This window comes from Cupressus sempervirens, chromosome 11 (genome assembly GCF_028749045.1).
Source record: "Cupressus sempervirens isolate cs-2001-9-10 chromosome 11, ASM2874904v1, whole genome shotgun sequence".
Classification (NCBI taxonomy): Eukaryota; Viridiplantae; Streptophyta; class Pinopsida; order Cupressales; family Cupressaceae; genus Cupressus; species Cupressus sempervirens.
The window spans coordinates 553,348,809-553,367,097 of NC_143128.1; the positions used below are offsets into that span (position 1 = coordinate 553,348,809).

Sequence of the window (18,289 nt, forward strand, 5' to 3'; positions counted from 1 at the left end):
CAATTCTATAGGCTATGGGCATGAAGGCCCCCCGGTAGCCTATTATCGTACAAATGAAACCTGATAGCCATATCACAAATTGACTTGCTGTGCAAAATATCTTACTTATCAAGCAGAATTAAGTTTGAGACTACTTTTGCTGTGCTTTCTTGAAATTTATGTTCCTTTTTTGGTGGATGCAAGCAGTAGAACGTACACCCCAATATCCAATAGTAATTTGAATAATTCACATTAACTTATGAAGAAACTATAAATAACAGCACGTTCAATTATCTAAACCTGGTGGAGCAACATAAAGTTCATTGAAGATGCACCCAGGCTTAAGCTTTAAAATGCTAATAATAGGAATTTGGAAATAATATCTCATAAAATGAGGCACAGAAGGTAACAGCATGTAGACTATAAAGAAGGGCTGACTTTTTATATAAAGGAGAAGCAAAAAGAAAATCTCCATTTTTTTGAAGGTCTAACAAAAATATTGTACTGTAACTGATGCATATATGCTGAATGAGGTAAAAATAATGACCATTAATATTGGAAAAATTTAAAAGAATTGCATATTCAGAGGCAATAAAGAATAAAGAGCACATTTAGCTATACCAACTAGTGTCGCAATTTTCAATTGAACCACTATAGAAATTTGTAACTCGAAGGAGAGCGAGTAAAGTGATGGAACAAATCCATTTCACACATCACTCATAAATTCCAATCAGACTAAATCATTGGCTTAAGATCATATTCTTGAACACTGGTCATACCACCTTCGGCAGACTCGCTTAGCCATGCTTCCAATTTTGCTGCACACACTGCTTGGAAGTGCTCAAAGTTTTCACTGTGCTCCGAAGTATGATCGCTCCTCAATAAAGATGGGCTAGATGCAGGGGATAGATCATCTTCTGCTTTATCATTTTGCATTGATGCCCTCATAACATCTGTACCTGGAATCTGAACTGTCTCCGATGTTGATAGAGCAGATCCTGGTGCAGCAGATGTATTAAATTCCGTAGGAGCATAAGCAATGCCAGCTTGTAGGAGCCCAGGACCATGACTCCTAGCTAACATCCCATCATTGTTGTGGATTGTTTTCTCAGTGACTCTACCGCTAGACCATCCAAGTGTCCCAGCCCGTTGCAAAGCTGACTTGAAAACTGACTGTACAATGCTTGAAGTTCCTGCATCTGTACTCAGTGATGGCTCTTTTCCTTCATTATCATTCTGATTGTCAAAAGAATTGATTTCACTAATGGGAACCCCACTGTATTGCACATCTGGAGAATTTGATCTCCATGCTGCTCTACTTGCTGTCTGGAAAGCAGAACCCAGTGTGCTTAGGACAGCATTATCTTTGCTCATAAACATAGAATGATTCTGCACATTTACTGGTCGGTGCTGCCTGGATACATAACACAAACATTTTACAAATACTCTTCATCTCCAAAGTTATACTTGCTTATATTGAAAGAAAAATTCAGGTCGTTATTTGCATGGATTAAGAACAATTAGAAAATACCTAAAACGGCCACAAAGCCCTACACAGGATTACCTCACATATCCTTGTGATAGTCTGCACTAAAACTACTATTGATGTTTTAACTCAATGCTACATATAGTTAACCAGTTATTGCAATTTGCAACCATAAGAATAAATCAAATTTCAGAATCCCTAAAGGGAAGCCCAGTTAATCCTATAAAGAACAGTGGAGCCATGAAGCAATAATGATTTCCTTTTCAAGCCTGTGCAAATCAGGCAATGAAAGAGAACACAAAAATAATTGTGGAACAATCTGTACTCATGTCAGAAAAGATCAATCACAATGTCAATCATTACAAAGTAACACATCCATTAAGGAAATGTAGTGGCAATCATGAAATACACAGTAACACATTCATTAATTTACAGATAAGGCTATCTACATGGCTTCTTTCTACTGCTGTGAAGGTTGCATAATTTATCTAGTGAATTAAGGGACATAAATGTCTGTCAGCATCCTATTGAAACAGAGATTACCAATGTGACAGACCATTTTATATCACTTGTTTCAAAATCATAGTTGAGCAAATGAGCATGCAAATCACTGCCATTTTATTAAAGAACGCAACTAAAATGAAGACATAATTTCCAGAGTCTACACGCACTGCTTCTCACCTTGACTGTGAGCACTTTTCTCAAAAACTCAGTCAAAACGAGAAGCAATGCATATTACCAATCAAAAGTCCACCACCCGTAAAGAACAGAATTTTAGAATTTTCAATGAAGCCAACAAACATTTAAATATCTTAATGATCGTCTGAGAAATTTATTTCAGACCCACTTGCATATTTATGAGATGTTTTTACTTTAGCATACACAGATGGTGATCAACATCTCCTACAAATTTGGTTCAGTTGAACAGACCTCCCTAAGACCAACGCTACAATCTCATTTAGACAATGACACATGCTTGATATGTGGAAGGGCAGTGGTGTCAGCTGTACACTGGTGACACATTGTACAAGATGCCGCTTTTTGATGCTATTGATTAATTCACACTTTTATATGGCTTGTTAAAGCTTTTCCTTGGACAAATAGAATGAATTAATGTGAGGAACTTGGATTATTCCACCATACCAAGTTCCTTGGACAAATAGAGTGAATTAATGTGAGGAACTTGGATTATTCCACCACACCATTTTATACAGGTCAAGTACATTGTCCCCAAGTTCATTGGACATGCTGAATTTTTTATTCCAACACGCATTTTTTAGGACAATTTCAAGGATATCACATTCACATGCCACATTAGTTAGAAGAATAGTTTTGGGGTATATAAAATTCCAATCTTGACTCTTTGTTCATCTACGAGACTTGTTTCTTCAAGCCATGTAGAGGAGAGATTATGTCTTTTTTCTAAGGCCTTTGCCTTACAGAAATTGGGGTATTCAATCAACCACCTTCCAGCACCAAGTTTCTTCTGACCATAGAAATGAGGCTCGGACTCCACAAGTATTTGTATGGCCACTTTTGAAGTCTAAGTGAAAGAGATTGACCAAACTCCCCAAATTTTCTAAAATTCAAAATAGCCAAATTGTATCCTCTAGAAAAATATCAGCATATAACAGGTTGTTGTTGTTAGTTCTACAGTGAAAAATCGGAGTAGATGATTGAAATGAATGAAACAAATACCTCTTTGATCATTTAAGACAAAAGTGACCTTTTTGCATGATATTTTATTGACTGTAATGTCCCCATCTTTTTAGCAACTAAGTGGAGTTCTTAGCCTTCACGTTCTCCAAAGGTTAAGTGGAGCATAAGAGGAAATTAAATTAATTTCTTATAAAGTCATTAAATAAATTAAAAATTAAAAGGTGACTTTATATTTAATTAATTTAATTAATTATTGTATTACAAGGGAGAAGCTTCTAGAGTGTGTATTAATTATTGGAAAGGGGAAAACCTCTAGTAATTTAATTTTCTAGAAACACAATTAATTATTGTATTGCCACGGAGGAGTTTCTAGAGAATGCATTAATTATTGGAAGGGGAAAGCTTCTAGCACTTGCAATTAATTAATATTTGGTTTCCTTCTAGAAGGGTGTAGGAAAAGTATAAATAGACGTGAGAGAGTCATTGTTGAGCATCGGATGATTGTGAATTGCATTTAATAAAAGCTTGGAGGTGTGAGTTAGAGATTTGGTCTTGGCATTAGAGGACGTTCATCCTCTCTTGTAACATTCTAAACGTCATTCCATTGGGGTTTGGCCTTTGGAATACATTGCTATGTATTTGATTTTATCATCTTGAGAACTAATAATATTTCAGCAGTGGTTCAATCTTCAATTTGCATAAATTCCTTCTTGCTCATGTTATGTGGATTGAAGCCTATGCAAAGACATTAAAATCTATTTCAGCAATTGGTTCAATTTTTGGGCATTTCCAGGGTGCCCATTACAGTGATATCAAAGCTTGCTTGCAAAGTGTTTCACAAACTTATAACCGATGACCGGTGGGTGCCATTACAATGGTATCAGAGCCCATTACATTACAGTGGTATCAGAGCTTTCTTACAAGGTGTTTCACGAAGTTATAACTGGTAAGTGCCCATTACAATGGTATCAGAGTTGTTTCTAGGGTATCCATTACAGTGGTATCAGAGCTATAAGTCCTGCCATCCTGTGGAGATCTTCAGCATCTATGCTTGAGCATGCAACAAGGGCTTTATAATTTTCGCAATACCAAAGCAAGAAAAAGTAGGAGTTCAAACTTGTAGAACGAACAGAGTAGTTCATCCGTGCAAAGGGACATACAATCCAGTCATACAAATACAAAGGAGATATTCTTTGAACAAGACAGCAGTATGGGTGACCGAGATGATAGGAATATTGGTCCAGATCAGGAAAATGTAATGTTGAGGTTACTAGATACATTTCACGAGCAGAATAGGCGAATGGATATGATCTTGCAACTTATGGCTAGACAGATGGGCATCACTATTGATGATTTGTATGTTGCTCCAGTACAAAAGGTACTTGCTTCCTCAAGTGGGATTGAGACAAGTATAGAGCCACCTAGCTATGATGGTGATGTGGGCATTTCAGCGGAGTCAGTAGATGTGGGTTTATGCTCTAGTATTTTGCAATTTAGTGTTGAGTCGTGTATGCAAAGTCAGGAGTCCACATATGAAGCTTTGTCAAGGGATGGTGATGCAGCAATAGTGGAACTAGGAGAATACGAGGATACTATCATATCAGCAACCACTTTTGTGTCAGTTGAACCATCCAATGAGGAGTTTAATAGTATGCATGCGGTTGTAGATGTGTGCTCTGATGATAGTACACTTGTTATTGCTAATGAGGTAGAGTCATATTATACTATTGATCAGCAAAGTGTTGATGTTCACTTCTGGGATAGTACTATGGTCAACATGGATGCAACATTGTTCTTTTGACAATCTGATGTTTGAGGTAGATGTTGATCACTCACCTGAGTGGAGTTCGGTTCAGTTTTCACCATCTACAAAGATTCAACTTTGTGTTGCAGCAGTTGGGAAGAAGAGATTTCATAGATCTTCTATCGAGCCGCCTTCTAGTGACATTTTGACTTCTACATCATTAGCACAAGTTTTGGGTGCTAGGCTGCAGGACATGTGGTTGGTCCTGATGATGCTGGTTTGCAATTGGTTTAATGTCCACAGGGATATCACATACTACTTCATTTGGGATCCAGGTGGAGATTAGAGTTCATTGTGTTGCTAGATTGCTTGAGGATAAGCAATTTCAAGAAGGGCGGACTGTAATGTCCCCATCTTTTTAGCAACTAAGTAGAGTTCTTAACCTTCATGTTCTCCAAAGGCTAAGTGGAGCATAAAAGGAAATTAAATTAATTTCTTATAAAATCATTAAATAAATTAAAAATTAAAAAGTGACTTTATATTTAATTAATTTAATTAATTATTGTATTACAAGGGAGAAGCTTCTAGAGTGTGTATTAATTATTGGAAAGGGGGAAAACTCTAGTAATTTAATTTTTTAGAAGCACAATAAATTATTGTATTGCCAGGGAGGAGTTTCTAGAGAATGCACTAACTATTGGAATGGGGAAGCTTCTAGTAAATGTAATTAATTAATGTTTTAGTTCCTTCTAGAAGGGTGAAGGAAAAGGATAAATAGGGGTGAGGGTCTCATTGTTTAGCATCGGATGATTGTGAATTGCATTTGATAAAAGCTTGGATGTGTGAGTCACATATCTTTCTTGGCATTATAGGGCGTTCATCCTCTCTTATAACATTCTAGACGTCATTCCTTTGGGGTTTGGCCTTTGGAATACATTGCTATGTACTTGATTTTATCATTGTGAGAATTAATATTATTTCAGCAGCAGTTCAGTCTTCAATTTGCATTAATTCCTTCTTGCTCATGTTGTGTGGATTGAAAACTATGCAAAGACATTTAAATCGCTTTCAGCAATTAATTTAGTTCTTGGGCATTTCCAGGGTGCCCATTACATTGACTGAAGGAGTAAAAATTTAGTCAAAAGCAAGAGAAATACAAAAAGAGGAAAGTATCCAACAAAGGGAGCACTACAGCAACTTGTCCCTGTCTACAAGCTGATCTAATACCTGAGACATATCACGACGTAACTGGTCCTTATCAACAATATATCAATTATGCATCTGATCTGCAGCCCATTTAGCCAAACAATCTGCAACACCATTCCACTCCCTAGGAATGTGAGTAAAAAGTTAACAGATTCTAGGGAGGTACACAAATGGAGAATCCGAAGAATAACCAAAGCTAAGTGCCAAAACACCATGCAGCTGTTGCCAATTTAACAAAAACATCACCACCTGAGAATCTGAATTACAAATTGAAATAACCCTATGCCAGCAAAGAGCACAACATTGTTCAACAACATACAAAATAGCAAGAACTTCCATAAAATTATTAGTATGAAAGCCTTTGTAAACAGAGAAAATAAACTGAATATCACCATAACAATCTTGAGCAACTCCTCCAGCGCTAGCATTATCAGAATTTCTCGTGATGAGCCATCAGTGTTAATTTTAAAAACTCCATGAGGAGGTGGAGTCCATCAACCCTCTTAGTTGATCCTCCGAAAAGGATGTCTACATCTATACCATTTGAATTAACCAACATATTCCAGAGCACCCCCCTTGATGAGGACATTGAAGACGATTACAAATAACATCCCTAGGATCCACTCCTCCAGTCACATCACACTTAGCCACAACTGTCTCATGAAGAAAGTGAATAATTTTACACCACAAATGAGCAACAACCATCCTAGAATCTTGAAAATCCTTCAATTCCTTTCCAGCCAGATATGCCAACTGATAAAAGAAGGGCCAAGAACACAAGCAACCCAAAGAAAAGAGGTAGTAGCAGAGGATTGGGCCCAACGGGTCCCAAACTCCAGCAAAGAGGACACATGCCAACAATTCTTGCCCCAAACACCCCACCACAAATGCCAAAACTCTATGAAAAGGGATACTGGAAGAAAAGATGATAATCAGACTCCTAATTGTTACAACACAAGACGCACAAAGGACAATGAAAGCCCCTCTTACATAAATTGTCCCAGGTAAGACAACGGTTCATGTCAAACCTACTTCCACCAAGGCACCTCTACATCTCCTAACAGTTGTGTACTAAGCTCAGAATATCCTGCTGAAACAGAGTAGTTACTAGCAGTATCACATCCCCAAGCCAAGACATCAAGTCCAACCAAGACATCACATAATTATGTCAATCAATAATTTGTACAATAATTGTTCCACACAGATTTATAATTATCGATCCCAAGCCACATAGGGACATGTCCCTACATGGGACAGGCCTTCTTTCCACATATATATACAATCAGCTCGCTGCAATTTGAAACACACAGAAATACAACAGTACTATTACAAGTTGCAGCAATTTCTAACACTTACATTGGCATTTAATATTGAAAGTAATCACAAAGATATACTTACTGGTTGGCAGCCAAATTACATGTACAAACCTGCAAGAAGAATTTGATCAATCACGTCAACAAGGAGATTCAAGTTAGAGTGAATCCATCACATCAAGAGATTAAATATAAAAATAAAAAGGCATTAAATCTGATCCTATTTCCTTAACACAAACAAGACAATCTGCCCCTCTTCTCCTCCAAAGTTAGCACTACATTGAAATCACCTGCTAGAATCCGAGGAAGAAAAGGAGCACGGGCTCCAATATACCTTGTATGAGCCCAAAGCAACGGTTTGCCAGGCAAATCAACCGAAGCATACACATTAGTAACTAAAATAATTTCACCGATGTCCAAGCTAAAGGCAACCAGAAAGAGCAGAGTGGCTAGAGATCCACTAGAGGGGAACAATCTTTCTTGGATCCCAAAATAGAGCAAGACCACTAGAACACCCCATAGAATCAATCCAGTGACAATCTCCATCGCACCAAATAGAACGCTGAAGCATAGAATCAACAGATAGCTTAGTCTCCCAAATACAAAGGATAGTCAGAGAATGAATTGCAATCAACTCATAAATAGCTCTTTGTCGGGGGGTGTTATTCACCCCCTTACATTCTATGAGAGAATAATCATTGAAGAGAGGAAGAGAAGTGTTTCTTAACGGGCTTGGCAGACCTAGAGTCCACCATTCTTGAGGGTTCTTTATTGTAAACCCAAAGGTAGTGAAGACCTTTTATCTTAACCAGAATTCTGAACCTCTCTAGCCAACTCACCAAAATAATATCATCCTGCCAATCTACAGGGACGCCTGCAGCTCCATCCTCAAGGCTGGTAGAGGACACATCCTGATGTTGTACAAGTCTCCAACAGCATATCCTCCACAACCATACTATTTTCCCCAGAAAAGGCCTCCACGGGAATCCCTTCCTTTATGACTAGAGAGTCCAGCACTTCAAACTACTTAAAGCTCTCATCCGTCTGTCAAACCCTGTATGGTGTTTCTGACCTCTTCCCTTACCACAAGGTGTACAAAGAGTAAAGCCATCCTTATCACGGCCATCTTCTGTCCCAGAAGCCTTTCTTAAGCCCGCTTTATCTGTCTTTGAAATTGAGGAAGGAAAACCGCTGAGACCATTGACAAAGCTACCAACCCCCTCATTAACCCGAGGAGCTTGATGTTTTAGATGACCATCACTCATGACACAACCAACATGGGAAAGGAAGGGATTCATAGACTGACTTTTGAACCCATCTAGACAAGCCCAAACAAATTTCTAAAGAATTTGGAAATGGATTATTCAAATCAATTTCTACACAAATATGGGCAAAAGTAATTACCTTCTGATTTAGAGTAAGTTAGGCAATCACAGCAGGCTTCCCAGGAAGAGCAGCAATCTGCCACAAAATGTCATCCCACCAAATTTCTAATGGCAATCGCAGCAGGTTCACCCAACCAGAGACCCAGAGACCCTCTTGGGCAATTTATCTGCCCAATTGAAAACCACATGCCAAGGTTTAACAAACAAACCCACATGATTATAGGACATGGGCCTCCCTCAAGAACATGATTCTAATCAGACATGCAAGTAAAAACAACTACAAAATAGTTGCTCACAGCTAACATAATGTGAATATCTCCCTCAAGCTACCAAGACCGACATATTCAGGCCTTCAATGCCAACATAGAAATGTGAATTCCAAGAAACTTGCAGATGAGAACATGTTGACTCCTATAAGCTACATCCTCCATAAGTGATATAGGAGGGATGACAAGATCTGGATGATCTTGGCTTCGCATTAGACAACCATTTACTTTTTGCAATTTCAAGCTCGCCCCCACATAAAGGAAGCAGACCGAATGACATGCATACTTGAAGAGGACCCATTCAACAGGCCACCATCAACAACCACCAAAGAATCAGAAACCTTTTGTCCCTCCATCTTGTCAACAAAATGCCAACCCCTAAAACCCTGCAACCCACGCCCACAGCAACCCACACCATAGAGAACCCCCACTATAGGAACCTCACACCTCACAGAATCCCCATCGTATGCTGAGAGAGACCCCCCAATCAGACTGCAGGCCCATGACTAGGGAAAACCCCTAGCACAGGCAGAAATCTTTGTTGCACCCGTCATAATCACATTTGGTTCAAAATTCTTACATGTTATTTTATATTTATCTTTAGAAGTTTCAATTTTCCAATGCACTTTCATATTTTTGGCTTCACCAAACTTAGTCTAATAGACCAGATCCAGAGGTTTGATCAGATATGAATCCAGCTCTCAAATCTGCAAATTGAGGGTGATGATATATAGCTACTGGCTCACCTTGTGGCCATATTTGATTAGCATGTTTTTGATACCCCTCAAACCCATCTTCTCTCCCCAGATGAGAGAACAATCTAATTGTTAGAGAGGATGCTTAGTCACGTGTTCCTAGAAAAGCTTGGATTTCATTCCTTGGAAGAGATGATTTATAACCTCTATTATTCCTCTTCTATCAATAGAGACTCATCTCTTCTTTACCAAAATTTCTTTACCTATTCAATTTCCTCTTTGTATTGCGACAGATATCATTAAAATTGTGCAATGCATTAAAAGGCTTTCACAAGCATTTTTATTCTTTTCTACTTTTGGGGGGATTTGACAAATGCGGACTAGTAAGTCATATCTATATGACCTCCATTCATAGTCACATACATTTCTGAAATTTATTTCCTTGTTTATGTGATAAATAATTACAAGTTTTGGGGGAAGCGCATAGCACACAAGCAACTCTCATTATTTATTAAATGAGAAGAAATTTGTAAAAGTTGACCACTTTCGGCTTTTCACCCTCTAATCTCTTCTAGCATAGCCTTTGCACTATGTAGTGCCTATAAGTCACCCTACCCTAGCAATTTGAACTGAAGCTTTTGATTCTACTCAAAGGAAATCATGTTTCTAGTCAAATATTGTAAGGTCCCCTTTTCGGATCCATTATAAATGAAGTCTTTAAATCAATTATACTATTCATAATAGTCAATTTAGTTGTCAAATTATGTTTAATTATTTGGATTTATGATCGAAAGATACAAATGTTATCCAAGTTGCCTAGACACCACCCATGGACTCCCTCAAAGTTTAAAGGTCCAAGCCCATTTCACAGATGGGATGCTAACCCCTACCCTCTATTGGGATAAGATCCACTAGATTGGATTTATACAAGCCTCTCCTTCAGTAACATTGTACACTTCTGAACATAATGGTAATGTAATCCCATTTAATAGCTATGTATAATCAAGATTAGAAGGTTAAGTCTTTTCCTATTAAAATTCTGCCATTTTTGGATATGAATTTTTATGAGAATCATATGATTGAACTCACTTCTATTCTGTTAATAATATTAGCAATTTATTATTAACTCCATGTTATATTTATTTATTATTCTAATGACTTCAATAATAATTCATGTTATTATTATAATTTTCAGATATAATTGATCAATTGCCTATATTCATACCTTCGAAGATAATGTCTTGCTCTAAGGCATATATATATATATATATATATATATATATATATATATATATATATATATATATATATATATATATATATATATATATATATATATATATATATATTGCAATTAATAATAGGGGCATGTAGAGGGTATACGGTTGAGGTATGAATTTAAACCATAGAAACTGACGGCCTTTTATATATGACTACCTTGAAATGAACGCATAAGTACATTAATTGTGGTGTGATCGAGAATATGTCCCTACTTTCATAGGTGAGATTTTGATTGCAATTTTCATATTATATCTGTTTTTCCCGCCAATGGATAGGTCTTCTTTCCTCATTATTGCTCCATGCATCTTTTATTTGTATGACTTAATATAAATATATAGCATGACGCGGTACATTGGTATGAACAGTCGCAGCATAGCTTGCTTTTAAATATGCATGTGGCGGTAAGTTCTTTAACACTTCATAACATATCAGTCATAGTTTTTTTGTTTATATGATTTATATTTGATGTTTAAATCAATGGTATAGCTTTTAAGTATTATCAGTATCACTATATTTATGTCTAATACTTATTTTGATTAATCTATTGATATTATATTATAGATTGAATATAATGGATGGTTAGTAAGATTGATTATTATTTGATAGATCTGATATAATCAAAACGAGTGATTTATTATTGATTAAATAAGAAATGTTTGTATTTATTATTAGAGTAATATTTAAGTGAGTTACGTAAATTTGTATCAATTTGGGGTCATGACAAATATGATTTGCGACCTGAGCTGCGCTAAATTTTTTTTATTCTAGCAGTTATAATTGTGAGGTACTGGATTCCTTATGCCACCAACTATTCCTTTTGATTGGAAATTTCAAGGGCATTCCTTATTGATCATTTACCAAAGTCTCCTTTGCAGCTATAGTAGTAGTCTGAAATCATTGTGGATTATAAATCATGTCGCTTCACACATAACAATAATTCAATAAAACCTAAATATTAAAATGGGCATACCAAAATGTGTGATATGAAGATTTATATAAGTGAATGTCTCATTTTTTTGCCTGCATTATTAATACAATAAACTGGTTGAGACTATTGGTTGATTATGTTATGATCATTTGATTATACAAAATGTTTTGAAAATAGATGTTATTCCCCATAAGCATGAAATTAACATTGAAATGATGATGAACTGTCATATTGCATGTGTTTCAGATATGGTTTTATGGACTAGCCTATTGACGATAATCTGACTATGAATGAGTGCAAGAACATGTCAAAGATGAGAACTTGGCTGAGATAGAAGTGTCCTCGCCGCCCAGCAATGACTGGCATGATGGAAATCCAATGCACACACACTAATGTAGTTGCATTCAATCTACATTTTGAATAATTTAATATTACATTTTCTGCTATCATGATATCTACTTTGCTTTGAAAATTGAATATTATGTTTAGACAATGTTGTTTTTATAAGTAGTATATTTTTGTTTATATTCAAAGAGTTCAGATTACAATTTGAAATTGCCCATCTGCAAGATAATTATATTCCCATACATTTGCTTCAAAAAGACCCCACAGACCCAAACCCGATCACATCCATAACTATCAACTGCATAACAAAAGCATAGACAATTAAGTCGTACTACTGAAAATCAGCAACCAGCACATACAGCATTTCACTCACTGGACTTCCAGCGCTTCATCATCTCTTCTCGGGATTCATTCAGCATAATACCACCCATTGTGTCCAACTCTCCAATTTTCCTTCCCAGCAAAGGCTCTGGCCGTAACTTCTCTGAACCCCCAACAGGCAGCACAACCCCGATCTTGCTTGTTGTTTGTTTCATCTCTCTCCTTCACTCTTCTGCCATCCTGCGCCCGTCCATTTCCCATTGCTCGACAAAATGGATCAACTCCATCCACGTAGTTTGAGCTTCCCCCACTTGCTTAACCGCTAGTTCCGAGAAGCCAAACACGATGAATGGATGAAAACCATCCCTTGTTCCCTCAATCCTCCACCAATGACCTTCATTGCTGTGAAAACCCTCACCAATTTTTGCCTTCTCAAGCCAGTCTCAAACCCCCACACACCAGACCGGCTCAACACACACTTCGAACATCCTCCTAGCCTCCTCCTTACTCGTAGACAGAAGAAAAGCCCACCCACGGACAAGAGAAGAGATGTTCACATTCGTATAAGGACAAGAATCCTCTTCAATAAACTCTACCCCAAACAGTCTGCCAAGCAAAACGGAAGAAACCATCTTCATCTATCCTAAAAACCTCAGCCAAACGCTGAAGAGAGATTTTGCCACGAAATCCCGGGTTCTACTTCGTCTTTGAGGTCTACAAGAAAAATTTAGCTTGCATTTAAATCTTTGGATCATGTCCCTTCAGTCATTGTTGCTTGACAAAGTCACTCCCCTATGGGGCTTTAAAATACTTGCCCAATCTTGAAAGTTCCTTTCCTTGCATCACATGGCATGACGCCACTTGATTTACCTTTAATTTCCTCTTAATCGCCTTTGTCTTGTCATGTGCCAACTAGCTCATGTCCTCACACCTTTTAAAGGACCTGTTGCATTCATCATTATATGACACTTCCCCTTCATAGGTAGACTGTACAAGTAATCATAATCCCCAAAGTTAAAGATTATCAAACTCTATCTTTCTAAAATCCTCTACCATCTCTATTCGATCAAATAAACCTACTCCCACATTGGCCATTCAATGAGCCAATGCATTTCCTTCTCTTAGTGTGTGTGTAGCTTTAAACTCTTCAAAATCTCCTAATACCCTTCTGATTCTTCTAATGAATTTGTCCAAATTCCATGAGTCCATCTTTCCTTTTGTGATCCCATTAATTACTAATTGAGAGTCCCCTGCAAAAGGATTTTCTTTTCTTCATACTTCCTTGCTAATTGACGAGCAAAGATAGCGGCCATGCACTCTGCCACATTCTTGGTGCCATTTGGTAGATGTTTTGCACCTAGGATAAAAATATTATCCTTTGCATCTTTGATTACACATCCTGCACCACTTCTCCTGGGATTCCCTTTGGATGCCCCATCAAAATTAACCTTAAGCCATCCCTCTCCAATACTATCTTCCTTCTCAATTGGTTCTAGACTCACAGGATAAAGATTATAGCCCTTAGAGGCCCCTGAACAGGCCTATGTTTCGACAATGTTATGGATATGCAAAATAAAATCATCTTCCTTATTTTACGTCATTACACTCACAAAAGATGTATTTGTTTTATTAGAAAAACAAAATAACTGTATTGTTTTCTCCAAATGTAAATTATCTTCTTTTCTGAGGAAAAAGATGTTTTGGATGAGTTGCGTCAAAATGAAACTGGTAGGAGAGATAAATACAAATTCAGGCAGGAAATTGGGCATAAAAAAAACTATGACATTCTGAGTATTCAAACATGCATACATTAGACTTAGCTTTTCTCTAGCAAGTAATTGGGGTGATTTCTGTAGTATTGTTCCAGGAAAAACCCATGGAGGATGCAGGGAAATCAGGGGCAGAATTGCCAGCAGCAGATCAGAGTTCACAGTCTCTTGGCAATTCACAACAGTTCTGAGCATTACTACTTTTGGTTACAGTTCTGAGCATTACTACTTTTGGTTTCCCATATGTATCAGTTAGCTATGTTTTCTTGTACATAAGTCTGTAAATAAGATGGAAATGTAACTGTGGTATTCAAATCCATATAATACCATCTAAAAGGTTTAGATCTGTGACACGTACAAAAATGCATGCATACATATGAATATTCGTAAATTGCAATTTGTTTGAAAGGATTATAGAGTTATGTTACCGCTGTTTGCCTTATTCCTCATGAAATAATACGTTCTTAGCATCTCTGTTATTCTGATTTTCAAATCAGCAATGTATAAAAATGTCTGCATGTATATATGAGCATCTATATATATAAGTGATTGAATGACATGAATGATCCTTTTGAATCTCTGTATTGGATCTTATAATGGCTATGGTATGAAATCAGAATGATCCTTTTGAATCTCTGTATTGGATCTTATAATGGTTATGGTATGAAATCAGATTTTGTTTATGAACATGAGATCATAAATTGGTCTTTCTTTTGAAAGGGTAGCACATAACCTTATGTGCATGTATATATACACTTATGTATACCCATACATACATACATACATATATATTTGTATACATACATTTATATATATATATATATATACTTTCATGAGACAAATACTTGTAATTTAACTCTACAACTAAAATTTCTTTACTTCTTGTTACAAGATGGCATGATTTTGGGTTAAAAAATATGAATTTCAATAATGCATGATATTTCATATCAAAAGATCAATATGCACAAAGACTCATGCAGATCTCATTTTGCATAACAAATTAATATGTACTCACTTTTGCATGATTTCATATTAGGAAATGAACGCATGTAGCATCATAATGGTATCACTTGCATGATAAGAAAAGATATTGTTTAATGAGGATATGCATGTTTATGTCTTTTATTTCCAAGTGCTTTGGCCAAAGCCATGCTTTCACCCAAATAGATGAATGTTGCATAGCAAAATTATATTGGTCTGTCTCTTTACCATATCCTGATAGTAGGACATTGCATGTTCATGTTAGAAATGCATGTAGATATTGAGTTGATTAAGTTATAACATTTATTCAATCTCATTTCAAGTGCTAATAACTGGATTAGGCACAACTAAATTTGAGATGTAATTTGACATTTTATGTAAACATTGAGTTATTTCATTTCATTCTGATATTAATTAGCATTGGAGCATTTTTTATTTCATGATACAATTTTAGGAGCAGGAACCTTATAGTAAACGTAGGTATAAATGGTTTCCATTTTGGCAAAGTGTAATATATTAGAATATCATATGATAATATTGCAGGAGAAATGTATAGAATAAGATACCTTGCAATTGATCTTGGGCTAGCATTCAGATTTTGTAGCATGGTGAGCAATGTATTTGAGCATTTAATGGAAAGAGAGACCTGATTTGTAGTCAACAGTCGCATGCCAAATTCTATGCTAGAGACACTTGACAAATGTTTTATGTTATTTATTATATGTTTTCTACTAGGTCGGTCAGTCCTAGGCCCAGGAACGTTCCAAAGCTTTCTTTCTTTATTTTTTGATAGAAAGCTTGAAAATGCGTTCTTACCAATATTCACACGTGTTCAAACGTATATTAATAGTAAGTTAGAAGTGTGATACTCATAAATCGTTAATTGTAAATAAAATACTTCATGTATTATATTCCGAATTTACAAAAGTCTCAAAATGTATTTGCAAAAGGACTTTTTTAGGGTATAAATGGTTTTTAAAGACATGCGGAGCCCATTTTTTGGCATCCACAGTTGTGGGTGCATCAGGTTTCCCCCCACGCACCCAAGTTCTCAGGTTGAACCCAGAGAAGAACTGGACCAAATCGGAACTCAACTGAAACTGGAAAGAGAACCAGAACCCAACCTCAAACAGGGGAATTTGGTAACGTGTATATATCTCAGCCTCAAACAAGAGAACCCAGTAACTTAGTATGGGTGTGTGTGCATGTGTGTGAGTGTACTCGACTGGAACTGGAAACCAGAACCGGAACCCAACCTCAAACAGGGGAGCTTAGTAACCATTGTATATATCCCAGCCTCAAACAAGAAAACCCAGTAACTTAGCATGTGTGTGGGTGTGCACGTGCACACGTGTGAGCATGTGTAAGCATGTGTGTGTGTACTGAACTGGAATTAGAACCAGAAACCAGAACCCAACCTCAAACAGGGGAACTTAGTAACTTACTATATATATCACGGCCTCAAACAAGAGAACACAATAACTTTTTGTTTGTGGGGGAGGGGGTGTGTGTGTTTGTGTGCACGTGCAAGCCTCTGTGTGTGTGTGAGATGTGTTAGCGTGTGTGGGTTTGTCTGTGTGTGGGTGTGTGTGAGCATGTGTGGGTGTGTTTGTGTGTGTGCATGTGTGAGTGTGTGTGGGTGCGTGTGCATAACATTCCCACTGCAAAGGTACCTGTTGAAGTTTATGATCTTCTTGCTCCATAACCAAATACATACCCCATCTAGCTGATTTAAGATTCATAGGGTATGGTTAAAATCCCAAGAAACTTTGAAAACTTTACACATGGCCTTTGAAATAGCAGAAAGTATCTACAAATTTTACTTAGCGTTATCCAAGGGCATCATGGCTTGACCATCACCCTAACAGCCAATGGGCTTGTTTTATTTGCAAGCTTTTGGGAAGAAAATCAAGTCCACCCTCAATCCTATGAACAAAACCCTAACAGGCCAGTGGGCTTGGTTTATTTGCAAGCTTTTGGCGAGAAATTCAGATTCACCCTCAATCCTATGAACAAAATCTTGTTACAGTGGAATACAATTTATTTCTCATAAGCAGACAAACTTTAAAATTTTGGCCACCAATTTAACACCTACAAGGAGCAATTAACAGGTGAAAATGAACTTATTTTTTGTGTAAGGTGATTATCTTACAAGACTTACATGAATACAATATTTTAGATCAAATGTGAAGAGACCCTAGACACATACACATCTGCTAGGAGACCAAAATGAAATGTTCTCACTAATGATGAATGAATTTGGCAAAGAAAGCAAACAAGATGTTTCAATAAAGGCCTAAATTTCGTTCACAGTCCATGAAACTCAGCCAACACGAGGCATTGTCAATGAGGTGACTAGAAGCTGACAACACAATGCTCCACAGTAAGAAAACTGCCAAACTATGTCTACATACTTTAACTGTGTATCAAGCATTGTAAGCAGAATCGCTAAAATGATAAATAAAAGTTTAGGCAAAAAGATCTTAGTGAAATTCCCAATTCTACATACTTCCAAACAGTAGCATTCCCAGTGATTCTAAGTCTGGCAGTGAACATGAGGCTATTGGACATATCCAATACACACATTACAGCATGAGGACAATACAATCACAAAATCGCTTGTAAGCACCAAAATAAAAAATTAATCACAGTTCAAAGTTGGCAAGAACAATGAACTGAAAGAAACAAATTTTAAAAAGCACACCTACAGTGAAGTTTCTTTTTTTCTGGACACTTTAGAGATACTACATTCTTGGATAGTCCAGGTCCAGCTACAAACATATGCTTATAAGAGATACAACCTAAAAACTGCTCAATAATAGCATGAGCGTGATAGCAACCATAATCTTATTTATAAGGATCAAAACCAAAAATACAAAGCAGTTCATAATTGGCAAGAACATTAACTCATGTCAATCCTTAGGGACAAAT

The 18,289-nt window shown here is 36.8% G+C and overlaps 1 protein-coding gene across 1 annotated transcript in view; it reads right to left on the bottom strand.

Moving 5' to 3' along the window:
• Window positions 1-508: 508 nt before the first annotated feature.
• LOC149530827 (uncharacterized) overlaps window positions 509-18,289 on the bottom strand; it is a 54,166-nt gene continuing 36,385 nt past the window's right edge. The window contains exon 5 of the mRNA XM_089809701.1: window positions 509-1,393. Within this exon, the coding sequence (XP_089665827.1) occupies window positions 715-1,393 (679 nt within the window). The 3' untranslated portion in view covers window positions 509-714. The remainder of the gene's footprint in view (window positions 1,394-18,289) is intronic.